General features: G+C 37.6%; 2 protein-coding genes across 2 annotated transcripts; one reads left to right on the top strand and one right to left on the bottom strand.

The window, feature by feature from the left end:
* The first annotated feature begins 683 nt into the window (after positions 1-683).
* Positions 684-3,329, top strand: LOC122009291 (membrin-11-like). Its single transcript, XM_042565400.1, has 4 exons — positions 684-1,059; positions 2,249-2,375; positions 2,675-2,824; positions 2,963-3,329. Exons 1-4 carry the CDS (start codon positions 761-763, stop codon positions 3,122-3,124), a joined length of 738 nt encoding a protein of 245 aa, XP_042421334.1. The 5' UTR covers positions 684-760; the 3' UTR covers positions 3,125-3,329.
* A 692-nt stretch (positions 3,330-4,021) lies between these two features.
* Positions 4,022-11,796, bottom strand: LOC122009292 (probable E3 ubiquitin ligase SUD1). The gene is made up of 9 exons (XM_042565401.1): positions 11,321-11,796; positions 8,841-9,536; positions 6,366-7,145; positions 6,067-6,278; positions 5,614-5,985; positions 5,321-5,478; positions 5,070-5,233; positions 4,834-4,980; positions 4,022-4,692 (listed from the first exon to the last, which is right to left on the bottom strand). Exons 1-9 carry the CDS (start codon positions 11,624-11,626, stop codon positions 4,189-4,191), a joined length of 3,339 nt encoding a protein of 1,112 aa, XP_042421335.1. The 5' UTR covers positions 11,627-11,796; the 3' UTR covers positions 4,022-4,188.
* Positions 11,797-13,548: the final 1,752 nt, after the last annotated feature.

A 13,548-nucleotide genomic window follows, 5' to 3' on the forward strand; every position in this document is an offset into this window, starting at 1 on the left:
AATATATATATTGTGAGTACTTAAAATTTTTTAAGTTTTAATTTTTTTAATTTGAAAATTATAACCTAATTCTTAAACGCTAAACACAAAATTTAATTACCTCTTATATATATATATATATATATATATATATATATATATATATATATATATATATATATATATATATATTAAAACGTTATTCTTATAGAACTATATGAAATAATATATATTTTAAAAATTTATATAACTACTATAACCTAATTTTTAAACCTTAAAAATAAAATCTAATTAATTTAACTTCAGAAACTTTAAAATAAATAAATAAAAATTATACTATATTGAATTGAGACGTCTCAAAAAAAAAAAAAAAAATTAATGAAGATGCCTCTAATACATTTTGGAGATGTCTCGAGTAAGGTCCAGAAGGATAACTATTATATATAGAGGTTATTCTTATATACCTATATTAAATAATATTTTTTAAACATATATATATTTATATATATATATATAAAGAATTGAGTCGTCTAATAAAAATTTATTAATGATCTTTGAAATTAATTTATTAAATTTTATTTAATATTTTAATAGTGATTATATATATATATGCTCTTATACATCACATACGTATTTATTGGGTGACATTTGATTTGGCTTGTTATTCCATCTTCACTTACCTTCTCTGCAAGTAAACAGGTGCGGCCTCCTATAAACTAAGGATAGACGCGCTTCTCCCTCGTTCTCATCTCTCGCTGCTCACTCACAGGGATCGCCTACAATGGAAGCAGGCGGCAGCGGAGGCGGCGGAGGAACCCTATCGGAGATCTACCACAGCGCGCAGCGGTTGCTCCTCCGCGCCACGGGTGGGCTGGAGCGCCTTGAACGTCTGGATTCGTCGTCGCCATCCTCCTACTCCTCGTATGCTTCGTCGTCGTCCTTGGTGCCTTCGGTCGAGGATCCGGGGGAGCTTGCGACAGAAATAAGGAGAGACATCGCCCAGATCCGATCCCTCTGCGCCGAGATGAAACACCTCTGGCGTTCGGTTCCCTCCAGAGGCCAGCGTGACCTTTGGAAGAGGTATGAGATCCAAATTGCTAGACAATTTTGTCCTATGGTTCCGATCGTGAGAGTTTTCCTCTTGGTTGGTGTGGGGATTGCTAGGATTTTTAATTTTCTAGTCGTATCAGTCAGGAATGAAAATTTTGAAGTTGATCGGTTGATCTGCGGATAAAGTTCTTGAATTGGCGTATCGATATTTTGATTAGCTGGTCTTGATACATTCACCTATAAGAATTAGATAGTAATATGACGAAACTGGTTCTCTAGCAAAGAGGGGAATGCTAAGAGAAAAAACTACTGACTATGCTTCATATATCATTATGTTTGGAAGTTATTGAGGAAAAATTAGTCAATTCAGACAAGTCAAAGTGCAGGCATCCCATCGAGCTTTCGAGTACTTGGTTTTTCTTTATTCATCGTCCTAAAGTTCTTTATTTACAAGGAGAAGAAGTGGCGAAGAGAGAAAATTTAGGAAAGAATGAGGGAAATAGATTATACGATTCTTGGTTCTTGATTCTTGGAGAGAAAGTTAGTGAGAGTAGTAAATTGGAAGATTAAAAGATCCATTCTCCTCCCTCGACTCCCCTTCTTCCTCTCTCGCCATTGGACTCACCCAAACAGCTCATGCCAAAGTGGAATGCACTGTGAGCTGCAGACTCTCAAAGGAGCAGCTGAAGAGCTGCTCTCGCCATAACAGTGAGCAGCTCGTTGACATGAGCAGCAGTAAGTAAGCTACAGAGATTGGCAAAGGATGACGGAAAGAGGAGTAAAACTATCTTTTGATAAATTGATGTTGTATAGTCTTTGTTTCGACTTAAAATTCTTCTACCTGTTATTATAATTTAGATAGAATTACATGGAGTTGTGAAAATTTCAGATTACCTTCTAGTTATCCTTGTAGTAAATAATTTGTTGATACTTTGATGTTCCAATACATTGATTTGAGGTAAGAAATTAACTGATTACTGCATGTTTGGGAGTTAGATGGAAACTCTTCAGATTAGCATCTTAGTAACCTTATGGCAAATAATTTTTTGATTCTTTGATGCAAGTATATGTTCGTCTTACGGGTTTATAAACCAAGGCAATGTAATTTCCTTGAAATGTTTGGCTTATCTTTTTACTGAAACAAAGTTTTTTTTTTAATGTTTTCATTCAGTTATTGGTTGGAAATTTCTGATCTCTTCCTTGCTTTGTGTTGGTAAAGAAAAGTAGAAGTGGTAGCAGAAAAAGTTGATTCACTAAAAGAAAGTCTCGATAAGCAATTGTTCCGGCAACAGAATAGAATGCTTGAACTTGAAGACAGGGAACGGGCAGAATTCCCAGGAGGAGCTGTAAGAATCATCAAACTCTAGATTCAACCTTCATTTCCTTGATTTGTGCTCTTTAAAACTATTATTCTATTCATGATTTTTTTTACTTTCAGTTTCCCATTCAGAAAATAGAATTCAAGAAAAGAAAAAAAAAACTTTTTGAGCCTTTTGAATTTACGAGAGATGAACTCAATTTCCAAGTTTTATTTTTAGAAAAATGAAACGAAAACAAAAAAAAAATTATGAACCAAATAACTCCCCACACATTTTGTTAGATATCCTTTTATGCTGCATAACTAAGGAAGAAATGCTTGCTGCAGAACAGTGGCTCTGCACATGTTCTGAGAATATTTGATGAGGAAGCACAAGCAATGCAATCAGCTCGAAATTCATCGATGATGCTGGAAGAAGCTTACACAACTGGAGTGGCGGTTCTGTCCAAGTATGCCGATCAACGGGATCTCTTGAAGGTGTCTGAATTCTATCCAAATAATTCTCAAATCTTGGCATGGTTTCCATGAGTAACCTTCTAATGAATACTTTGCTAGACATCATATGGAAACCTGGATCATTTTTTTTTCTCTCCCTTTGTTTCTCTTTTTATGCAGAGAGCCCAAAGGAAGGCTCTGGACATCCTTAATACCGTTGGCCTATCAAATACTGTGTTGAAGCTAATCGAGCGACGCCATAGCATAGACAAGTGGATTACTTATTCTGGCATGGGGATATCATTCATGGTGGCACTTGCATTCGTGTGGTCGCTTCACTGACTCGATGGTCTTCACAGTTTTCCGGAGGCGTCCATGTTTTTACACAAATTATATTCGAACCGTAGTAGTAGTCTATGAATCCCTACCAAACGTCTTCCCACTGCGCCATGCCTTGGGGAAACCTTAGCTAATGCACTCACATGTTTTGTCATTAACGTTGCATTTAGATCATGAAATAGTTAGCCTATTATTTTCTATGATTTTTTTTATGGAATAATTATTTATACGTTTAGTTGCAAAAAATTTACATCAATGTTGCCAGTTTGTAAGGATTGGAAGGTAGACTACGCCAGTTTGATAGATTATCAAGTAGCCCCAAGAGGCCAGTTTGACCATAAACAAGTCAACCGGACCAATTTGATCGAATACATGGACCATTCGAGTTGATCTAACAAAGAGTCAGGTGGGCCAATCGAATTAGGAGGCCAAACCGAGTCAATTGGCTTGGCCCGACCAAGCAAGTGGCAATCCCACATGATTATAAAGAGTCAAAAACCAAATATTTCAACTAGACATAATCACCATTATAAAAATCATTTTTTTTCTATTAATTATAATAATATTCATATGAACAATTTTACCTTCGTCATCACATCTATCTATCATATCCACGAAAAAAGAGGAAAAACAGTCGATAGATCAAAATGCTAAGAAGCAGTGCATCGTTCTACAGATTAGCCCTAGAGTAAAAACTAGAGAATTTATTCAATTGAAAATACATATCAAGACTAAGCCTGGAACCGAAGAGAAGGGAAAAAAAGGCCCTTCTTAAAGCACACAACATATAAAAAAAGAGTCCTAAACAGTTGAAATTTATTTGATAAAAATTACATACCGCGTGGTCGATAAAAAAAGGAGGGAACGCTACTTACAACAGCATCTAATGGTCATCAAAACTCATCAATTAATATCGGTGGCTTCTTTTATGGGAATACTGTCACTTAAAAAGTCGTCAAGCAACTTCGTTAAGTCCATCAAAAAACATGTTATAACCTTCAACCTAAATGGTACGTTTATGTATAACAAACTATTGAGTCGAGTACACGCATCTTCGGGCTAAGAACCTACCTGATGTGCTGGCGTTGATTTGCTCGCCTAAGCCTCAACCCCATGGCAGCCTCTTGCTCATGAAGTATTAAACCAGCATCAGCAGAGTTTGACTCCTGACTGTCAGACCTAGACTCTTGATCGCCGGTAAACACTTCGCCAAAGTTATGCAGCCTTCGTCCAATGAGATACCGGTCGTCCCTGATGGAATTGTGAAGGTTGGTGAACCAGACGTGGAACCTCTTGGCGCAGAAGCAGAATAAACTGAACAGGAGGCATCCCAGCCATGCAAAACGGTACACAGCGGAATTCACTATCAGCGGATAACCAAAGACAGGGAAGATGCCTTTTGCGAAGACGTAGGGAATGCAGAGTGCAGTCAGAAGCTTTGAGACGATTGGAATCATTATCTCACGTAGCACCCACAATCCCTGCAGTCGCGAGAAGCCATCCTCTCTTACTCTTTCAAACTTCCGACGCCAGTTTTCGTCTACTAGTGGCGCCATCTGATCCAAGATCACCTGTTACAAAATTGAGACCAATTAATTCAGAGGAATGGCCGACATTAGTTATTCTAAAACAACCTTGCCGCAGATAAACTCAAACAAAATCAGTCCATTGAATACATAGGTAATGCATGTTTAGAAAATATTTGGTCATACCAAGCGAGTCCAGATCTTCAAGAAGATGAGCCCTAAAGCCCAGTCCTGGTAGAGGAGAAATACCGGGCTTTCATCCACAGGCACCCTCAGAGGCACAATCACCAGAAGCTCGAACAAGAGACCAATAAGTACTGGAATGATAAATATCTGGAGAAAAAAACAGTCAGCAACAGAAAGTCGGAAAAATGGGTTCCAATGTGTGTGTGTGCGTAGGTCATCAGAATAGTGTCACCCACCCATATTGACAAAAGGGCAGAGCTCTTGACTATAATTGTTCCCCACCTCCATGTCTGCAAAAGCAAAACACGTAGTCTACGGGTTTTGATGTAATCAACAGAATACCTTGTTCCAGCTACAGTGGTACAGATGATGTAAGAGCCAATGCTGAAAGCAAAGAGATCTGGCAAGAGAATCTGTGTCAACTTCCATAAATTCGAGAAAGACAAACCACTAAATTCTAATGGAAAAAAGGGATTCTAAACGTTACCATTGCACTTGAAGCCATGAGTAATTGGAAGTCTAGGAATGGCATTAAACAGCGCACGACCGAGGGAGACGGGAAGGATGATCATTGCAGAGTTGAAAATCAAAAGAGTCATCCATGCCAATACTAGCAAAAAGACAATCCGGAGTACGAAACCATACCTGCAGGAAGTTAAATTAACAGTTAGCATACAGTATTGTGTGCTACTCATAGTTGGCTCCTGGACAAGCAAAATTCAGCTAATCTGGAACATGTTAAAAAAAAATCGTGTCGGTGGGAAGTATCAAAGTGCATACTCAGAATCTGCTTGATCATCAGCATCAGATTCTTCAGCCACATCTGCATTTCCGATAATATCATCCCTGCCTTGATCATCAGCGGCAATTCTTGGCACCAAAGGTAGATCATTCTGTTGAGGTCCACCAAGGCGAGCATTGTGTAATCTGTCCCGTCTCACTGGTTCAATGTTGCCAGCATCTTGGTTTCCATTGTCCTCAGCTCTAGGTAGCAAGTAGTCAGACAAACCAAGAGCCCAACCAACTGCAGTAAACCAATGGTGCAAAAGAGATTTTATTGTTGTACGTAGCTTAAAGTGCTCGATAGCAAATGGTATGCAAATTTGGAACAGCAGAACATCTGTAGGAATTTCCGTAAATGGATCAGAAATACTGCATAATGAAAGATGTTACATTAGTTATGCAGGTAAACCAAGAATTCAACTGTCAAATGAATAAAAAAAGTCAACTGACGTGATGTCCAGAGGGAACATAGAAGGTAAGAGGCGCATAGAAAGCTTCACGGGTAAAAAGACAAGCATCACTATCAGACTACCATAAACAGCAATAGATAGCAATACACGCCGTGCGTGTTTATGCACTGGGTCATCAATGAGGTCACGGAATGGATTATAGTTTGGATCTGCTGGATCCCGCAGAAAATATAAAACTCCGTTCCTCAATACCTACAGAAACAGAAATATTCATTGTTAAACAAGGTTTACAGATGTGATTTATATATAATAATTAAGCACCAAAAAAGACAGCTTTACCCCTCTGAGAAGACTGACGAAAATGCTGATTTGGAGCATGTAAACTATGCCAACAAGCCAGTGAATCGAGGAGCTAGCTAATGGTGAGGCAGAAAATAATTCAATTCTTTGAGTAATTGTTGTCCCCAGCATCTTCAAAGTGCACACATCGAGCCACCACCCACATAAAAGTGGAAAGACTCCAAGTTCAATAATCAACAAAAATGCAACCTTAACCATTGTCATCAGATGTCTCATTGCTGCAAGAAATTGCCCAAGGAGAGAAGGAATTGCTTCTGCTGCAGCAAGTAGGCCATAGAGCCTCCCGAATATAATGCGCTCGCCTCTACTATATCGTATCAAAGCAACAAGACCAAGATAAAAGGAAACAAAGCAGAATATGAAAATATAGCCGACAGCAAGGGTAGTCACATCAGAAAGATGGGAGGACCCAGCTATTGTCCCCTTGAGAAGATCAGCAGCAGTGGTCCTGCCAACAATGATTGAGATCTCATTCGTTCCAGTGGCATTCACTATTTGGGATCCATTAACCACCTCCAGTATCTGGTCCAAGACACCATCCGCATGATTCTCAGTTGACAAGTTCTTCATAGCAATCAGTCCATTCTTCAATGTATTATTCATTACTGAGAGGGCTGATTCTGAAATGGGCACAACTTTTTCGGTCACTGGGCTAGAAACTGATGAAAAGAACCATGTGATGTAGTAGAGAGAGATCCTCCCTAATGAGAAAGGGACAAAAATGACAACACCCAGGAAAATAGCATTGCTTGCCAACACCTGTCAAGCATCAAGGAAAATAAATTATAATTTGGAAGATTATTACAACAGGAAGCCATAAAAGAAATTTTTATTATCAAAAATAATTATTTTATAATCCATGTAAAAGCACCAGAAAAACAATTTAGTGTAAATGGAAGAAGCAATAGGAAAAAAGATATGGCTAAATATAACAATATAAGAATTAAAATAAACCAATTAGTTTCCATCCCAGAAGATTAAATGTTTGAAAAAGTACACTGTACCATCTTAAGATTAAGAAAATACACAATAAAATTAACTATGCAAAAGCTTCAACAAAAATGAAGAGTACCCATGACTCTATGTAGGGGTGTAAACGAGATGAGCCGAGGTTAATTGTGTTCAAGTTTGTTTATTTTTTTATTGAGCTTGTTCAAGCTTCATTATTAAATATATTATCGAGCCAAACTCAAGCATTTTTATCGAGCTCAACTAATGGCATTGTTGTCCTTATAATTTAGAGGTAAAACGTTTATATAATCAATGAAACTTATATTATTTTTCTTATTTAACATATTATAGACAATTTGATTGTAAATATAGCAATGAAAGTGATGGAATCGTTAATAAGGGGGCATAGATTATTATAGTTTTATATATTTGAATAAGAAATAGAAAAATAAATTCATAACTAAGATTTAGACAAGTCAATAAATAAGTTCATTCATAAATTATTCATTATCTTTATTTATGGATGTTTATTGAACACTGAACTTGTTCACAAATGCTGGATTCATTTACAGCTCTAGGAGCAAAGTGCTACATCAACATTGCCTAACTAAGACCCTTTTGGGAGTTGCATGTGTCAAGCCTAGTGCCATGTTACTAGTGATGATAATCACACCTAATGCCTAAGTTTTGTCAGTATCGACCATGAGGCCTGAAGTGTATCCAAAGGTCATTTATCACTTGGAGCATGTTAGCTGTCATTGAGCATCCAACAGCAGGGCCATAGAACAAATTACTAGCTCAAAAGAAAGGGCCTAGAATCACCACTCTCTTCTTCCTTGCTTATCCAATACTCCATCATTAATCTAAGCACTCAACTTAGTAATATTAGCTATTCTCCCAAAGTCAACACAATAACTCTATATAGGCTAGGCTGTTCGCAAAAGTTCAACTCCACCACATTGGTAGGTTGGATGACAAAATACCTTGGCTATATAGCATTGAAAATTACTGCATGCCATGCTAACTCCTAAACTACATAAGAATAAATGTTTTTGGTATCTCAAACTTCTATCCTACTCAGGTACTCATTACCAAAATGTAATTTCAAAATTGCCTCTCATCTTTAACAATAAAGAAAGATGTTTAACTACTCCATTGCTTTACACAACTTGAAAACATTGCAATCTGACAGTTATATCTTCATCTATCATATACAAAATTGCATACTTTATTCATGTCTTGAACATCCACTTAAAGTAAATCTAAAGTTTCGTATATCCAATCAAATTATTACCGAGATGTTATATTTACTTTTTATTCATGATTTGCCCCAAGAGAGTATAAATGAAGAAGAGTTAAACATGTTATAATTTCATTATTTTAAATTACTTCAAAGATATGTCAAGCACTATCAAAGTCACATAAAAAGCAATAAAAAAAATCCAGTTAATTTGCAAATAGGTATTAGTGTAAAGTATAAACAGATCAAGAGGGCAGACATACCGTTATAGCATTTTCAACCAAATGAAATACAGGCCCTTGCATTCCTACAAGCTCATCAAATGGCACATCTTCAGCGCCATCAGCATCATCTAGTCCATCAAATATCTGTTCAACCTGGGCTTCAAGACGAGCAGCTTGCATTTCCAATCGAGCAGCAACATTTTCTGCATTTCTTCTAATCAATTGGCCAGCTCCAGCAATACCTTGAGCTCCACCAGCATCTTCAACATTTCCATCACCAGCAGGATTCCTGTTAACTGGACCAGGCAACCTCCTAACAGCACGAGCCCCGTTCCTTTCCTGACCTTCATCGTCCCTCTCAGCATCATTACCTCCAAGTTCACGTAAATGTCTAAAATAATCTCTTAAAGAGGTTGCCCCAAGAAATATGAACACAATGCTAGCAGAAAGTAGGAAACCATGTAAACAATCTGTGAGTATTACAGGAGCAGATAGATGGCTCAAAAATAGCCTCTGAGCTTCACCAAGACTCCTCACAAAGGTTAGGCGCCAAATCCAAAAAGTAATAAATGGTATCATAAGGAGCCAAACAGAAAGAACAAAAGCAAGCCGTAAGAAGAATTGCATAACATGGCATGCTTTCATTGCTGTTCCAACAACAAATTCTTTAAGAGGCAGCCTTGCAGGAGCGTTCTCAGAATACACAGGGGAGAAAGAAAAAGTATGTTTGCAGACCTGAAAATATGATGAATCAATAAGACAATTGGACAGAGAGATATATTGAATGGAGTCATAGCCAACCATTCAAAGAACCATATATTAAAATCACTGGTGCACTTGCAAAAAAAGGCTAAAGAAACTTGCCAAAAAACACTGAATGGTGCATTTTAAATAAATGAAATATGGGGACGCTTGCATCTGGGACACACAATTATAAAATGAAACTCAGGAAAAGCATTCATACTAATACATTCATATAATATTAGTCATGGTATATTTGATTGAAAAGTGAACCATTCACTACATAAGCAATGAATTGACTCGCAGACAAAAAAGAATAAACAAATTGGGTCCCTAAATCAACATAAATATGGAAAATTAATATTTTTTTTCTCTTTATTGCTTGGATGCATAGTTGGGAGATAGGTGGAATAGATTTTCAGAAAGATGATAAACAGCGCAAAATAGGAACATCTTTAATGTCTTGAATAAAAATTCACACTAAAGCACAGCAACCATTTAGGTATTATGCAAAACAACATGAATCAACGGATAACTAACAAAACATAAACTTACATAACTCATGCAGTACCAGCTTTCAACTATAGCATCTATAACGTCAGTAAGAGACATTTAAATAAACATCCTTTGCATCCTTTAACTTAAAGCTTGATGAAGACAAAGAGAAAAGCTAGAGATCATTACTCTGTGTGTTCTCTCATTGCAGATAGTGACAGGAGATGACACCAACATGACTCGCGTTGTGAGAGTAAGAAGTGAGAGGACGAGAGAGGCAAGAGTCACAGGTGAGAAATGAGAGTAAGAGGTGAGAGACGAGAGAGAACAGAAGTCTGTAGGATGCACTGCTTCATGTGATCTAGTCAGTTAAAATGATAGTGTGCGATTTAGTCATCCGTAAAACCACATGAATCAAAGATAACTAACAAAACATAGAAGATAATTACCAACTAGGTGCAAAATTATAATGAGTTTTCTCTTTTAACTAAAATGAAATTATATCATGAACTAACTTGATTATTCTTCATGACCTTACGTATGGCTTTATCTTTGGCAACCCTCTAGCAAGTAAGTCATAGCATCTAGAGCTCAATATAATCATAAGATGAGTCTCTTAAAGTCCAACCGTATCTTGTGGCCATTTCTCCAAGAGTGTTTTCCATCAACCAGAAACTAACATCTGAATAAGAAATTTTTTTCCCTTTTGACTAAAGCATAATTGTATCACGACTTAACGCTATTATTCCTCATGTCCATGTGTATGGATTCATCTTCATCAGCATTCTAGCAAGTAATTCATAGCATCCCAAGCTCGATATAATCACAAAGACAGACTTTTCAAGTCCCTCCATATCTACCGGTCATTTTCAAGTCGCTCCATATCTTATGGCCATTTCTCCAAGAGTGAAACTAACATCTAAATACGATTTGTTTTCTTCTTTTAACTAAAACATAATTGTATCACGACTTAACGCTATTATTCCTCGTGTCCATGTGTATGGTTTCATCTTTATCAGCGTTCTAGCAAGCAAGTCATAGCATCCCGAGCTCAATATAATCACAAATACGAGACTTCTCAAGTCCCGCCATATCTTCCGGTCATTTTATCCCTAGGAATTCGCTATGTTTTTCTATGTTTTCCATCAACCAGAAACTAATAGAACATCCAAAATACGCACTAAATCAAGACGAGACCAGAAAACAAAAGGGGCACGACATGCACGAGCAACCAAACCCTAACACCACAAATCCATAGAATCCAGACACGGAAACCACCCTACCTCGCACTGACGCGCGTTGCTGTGGTTAAGCCACTGGAGGAGGCAGTCCTGGTGCACAAACTTGATGCTCCCGCTGCACGCGCAAGGATACCGAAGGGGGTTATCGTCGTCCCCCGCGTTGCGGCAGATCCGGCACACGTCGCCTTCGTCGTCATCGTCATCATCGTACCTGGAGGCCCTCGAAACCGTGGGAGGAGAAGGGGGAGGCGGCGGCGGAGAAGCCGAGGAGGAAGACGAAGGGCTGCCCACGGATGCCTGCCCGTCGTCGGAGAGGGAAAGGAGGGGGTGATCGGCGGTGTCCTCCATGGTCGTTATGCTTCTCTCTCGCCAGCCAATGCCCTCCTCCGCCCGCTTCCCGCCTGGCTAATGCTGGATTTGTCGGCTTTGCCTTCCGCGTTCCCTTCCTGAGAAGGAAAAGAGGGGGCGACGAAAGAGACGAGAAGGTCGGGAACCAGAGAGGCCTAAGGAAAACAGTCAAGGGGGCTATTTTATATTTAGAAAGAGGAGATGGGCTTTGTATTAATGCTAACTTACGTGTTTACTTTACAAATAACTCCACTTGATTTTAATCATTTACAAAAATGATGATAAGATTAAGGCTACGTCAGTTTATTGGGATTGGACCATTGGATGGTGTTGGTCGAGCCTATTTTGACCGAACCGGACAAAGTGGACCCGGTGTGGTAACTTCATTACTTGGAATAAATAACTAAAAACATGTAAGAAAAAAAAAAATCATCAACCACACCAATAACCATCAAACCCTATCTAATGAAGTCTTTTGGACTTTTTATTATTTCTCATATTTATCACATTTTTACATTATTTGACTGGAACATTTATTAATCAGCTAAATATACATCTTTAAATTTTTCCTTTAATAGTTACAATTCCAATTTTTTCTATAATATTTTATCTTTGTATGTCCGCGTATTCATCTTAATAACCTTATTTTTGTAACTATCGTCTTTTGCTCATGTGTTCATCCAACATTCAATTTTATATAATATAACAGGTTTAGTTATCATTTTAGATAAACTTTTTCTTTAAATATTAGAGGAATTTTACAATCACAGACACTTTACATCCACTGAGAGGATAGACATCCAACGAGATATTTAAAATTCGTTAAAAATTAATCTCAAATCTATTGAAATAAACATCCATACATGTACCAATTATATTAACTCGGAAGGATAGAATATCCTCAATGATTGACTCAACATATGTTATGCATTTGTTTGATAATTATATATATATATATATATATATCTATATATATATATATATATATATATATATATATATATATCTCTATATATATATATATATATATCTATATATATATATATATATATATATCATTCAAATATTAGAATCGATATAGAAGAGGAAGAAGCGATGATGACATAGAAGAAGAAAGGTTTTCATGTGAAATGGAACGACCAAACATTGTCACCTCAAAGCCCTTACAAGAGCTAAGATGATAGGGCACAAGCGTTCTTTGCACAATAAAAACGTCCATATCCCAACTCTACTATCGTCACTACTTTAGCTCTATCAACCTCAGTCGCCTCAGCTCTACCTACCTCAAGCGTCTCGTCCATAAGTCGTTTGTGTGACTATTTCCCGCTTAACGTCATTTCCGTTTCTCCCCCTTTGTCTCCAAGTTTATTGGCCTCCAGCCCTCCCTAGCTACAAGGGATGCCGAAAAGCCTGATCATGCCTTTCTACTCCAACTAGCCTCGCAAGATTACCGAGCACTCCTCCCAAATTACACAAGGTACATAGAGAAAAAATAACTCAAAATTTAAGGATTTCTCGGTGAATCTGTAGGAAAGGGACGAACTTGTTTGCCGAGTGTAAATTGACACAGGTCTGTTTACCGTCGCACAAAGCACAGATCTTCTCTGTTGACCCAAATTCCCTTCCCCATCAACTTGCTCAGCTCAGTTTTGTCACCGGATTAACCTGCAGATCACACACCTCGTGAACAATGCCCTGCTTAAAAAAATAATAATAATAATCCTAATTAACCTATTGACTATCCTAAGAATAACTATCCCTAAGAATGACTGATCTAATCCATTGACTATCCTATGAAAATTTGTCACCGATCATAAAAAAAAAATTATCCATTATCCCTGCTTAGTTTCAGGAAAATTGTCATATGCAGAAAAGGCTTAACTCCCCTTCTACAACATCGAAACTCGGTCCCACACAGAATC

This window comes from Zingiber officinale, chromosome 8A, assembly GCF_018446385.1.
Source record: "Zingiber officinale cultivar Zhangliang chromosome 8A, Zo_v1.1, whole genome shotgun sequence".
Classification (NCBI taxonomy): domain Eukaryota; kingdom Viridiplantae; phylum Streptophyta; class Magnoliopsida; order Zingiberales; family Zingiberaceae; genus Zingiber; species Zingiber officinale.

Bases quoted from the DNA above. Each gene is read 5' to 3' on its own strand.
- LOC122009291 (XM_042565400.1), top strand. From the start codon at position 761: ATGGAAGCAGGCGGCAGCGGAGGCGGCGGAGGAACCCTATCGGAGATC. The intron at 1,060-2,248 runs GTATGAGATCCA...GTGTTGGTAAAG, and splicing joins CAGCGTGACCTTTGGAAGAG to AAAAGTAGAAGTGGTAGCAG. The intron at 2,825-2,962 runs GTGTCTGAATTC...CTTTTTATGCAG, and splicing joins ATCAACGGGATCTCTTGAAG to AGAGCCCAAAGGAAGGCTCT.
- LOC122009292 (XM_042565401.1), bottom strand. From the start codon at position 11,626: ATGGAGGACACCGCCGATCACCCCCTCCTTTCCCTCTCCGACGACGGG. The intron at 9,537-11,320 runs GTAGGGTGGTTT...TCATATTTTCAG, and splicing joins GCAACGCGCGTCAGTGCGAG to GTCTGCAAACATACTTTTTC. The intron at 5,479-5,613 runs GTATGCACTTTG...AACTTCCTGCAG, and splicing joins GATGATCAAGCAGATTCTGA to GTATGGTTTCGTACTCCGGA.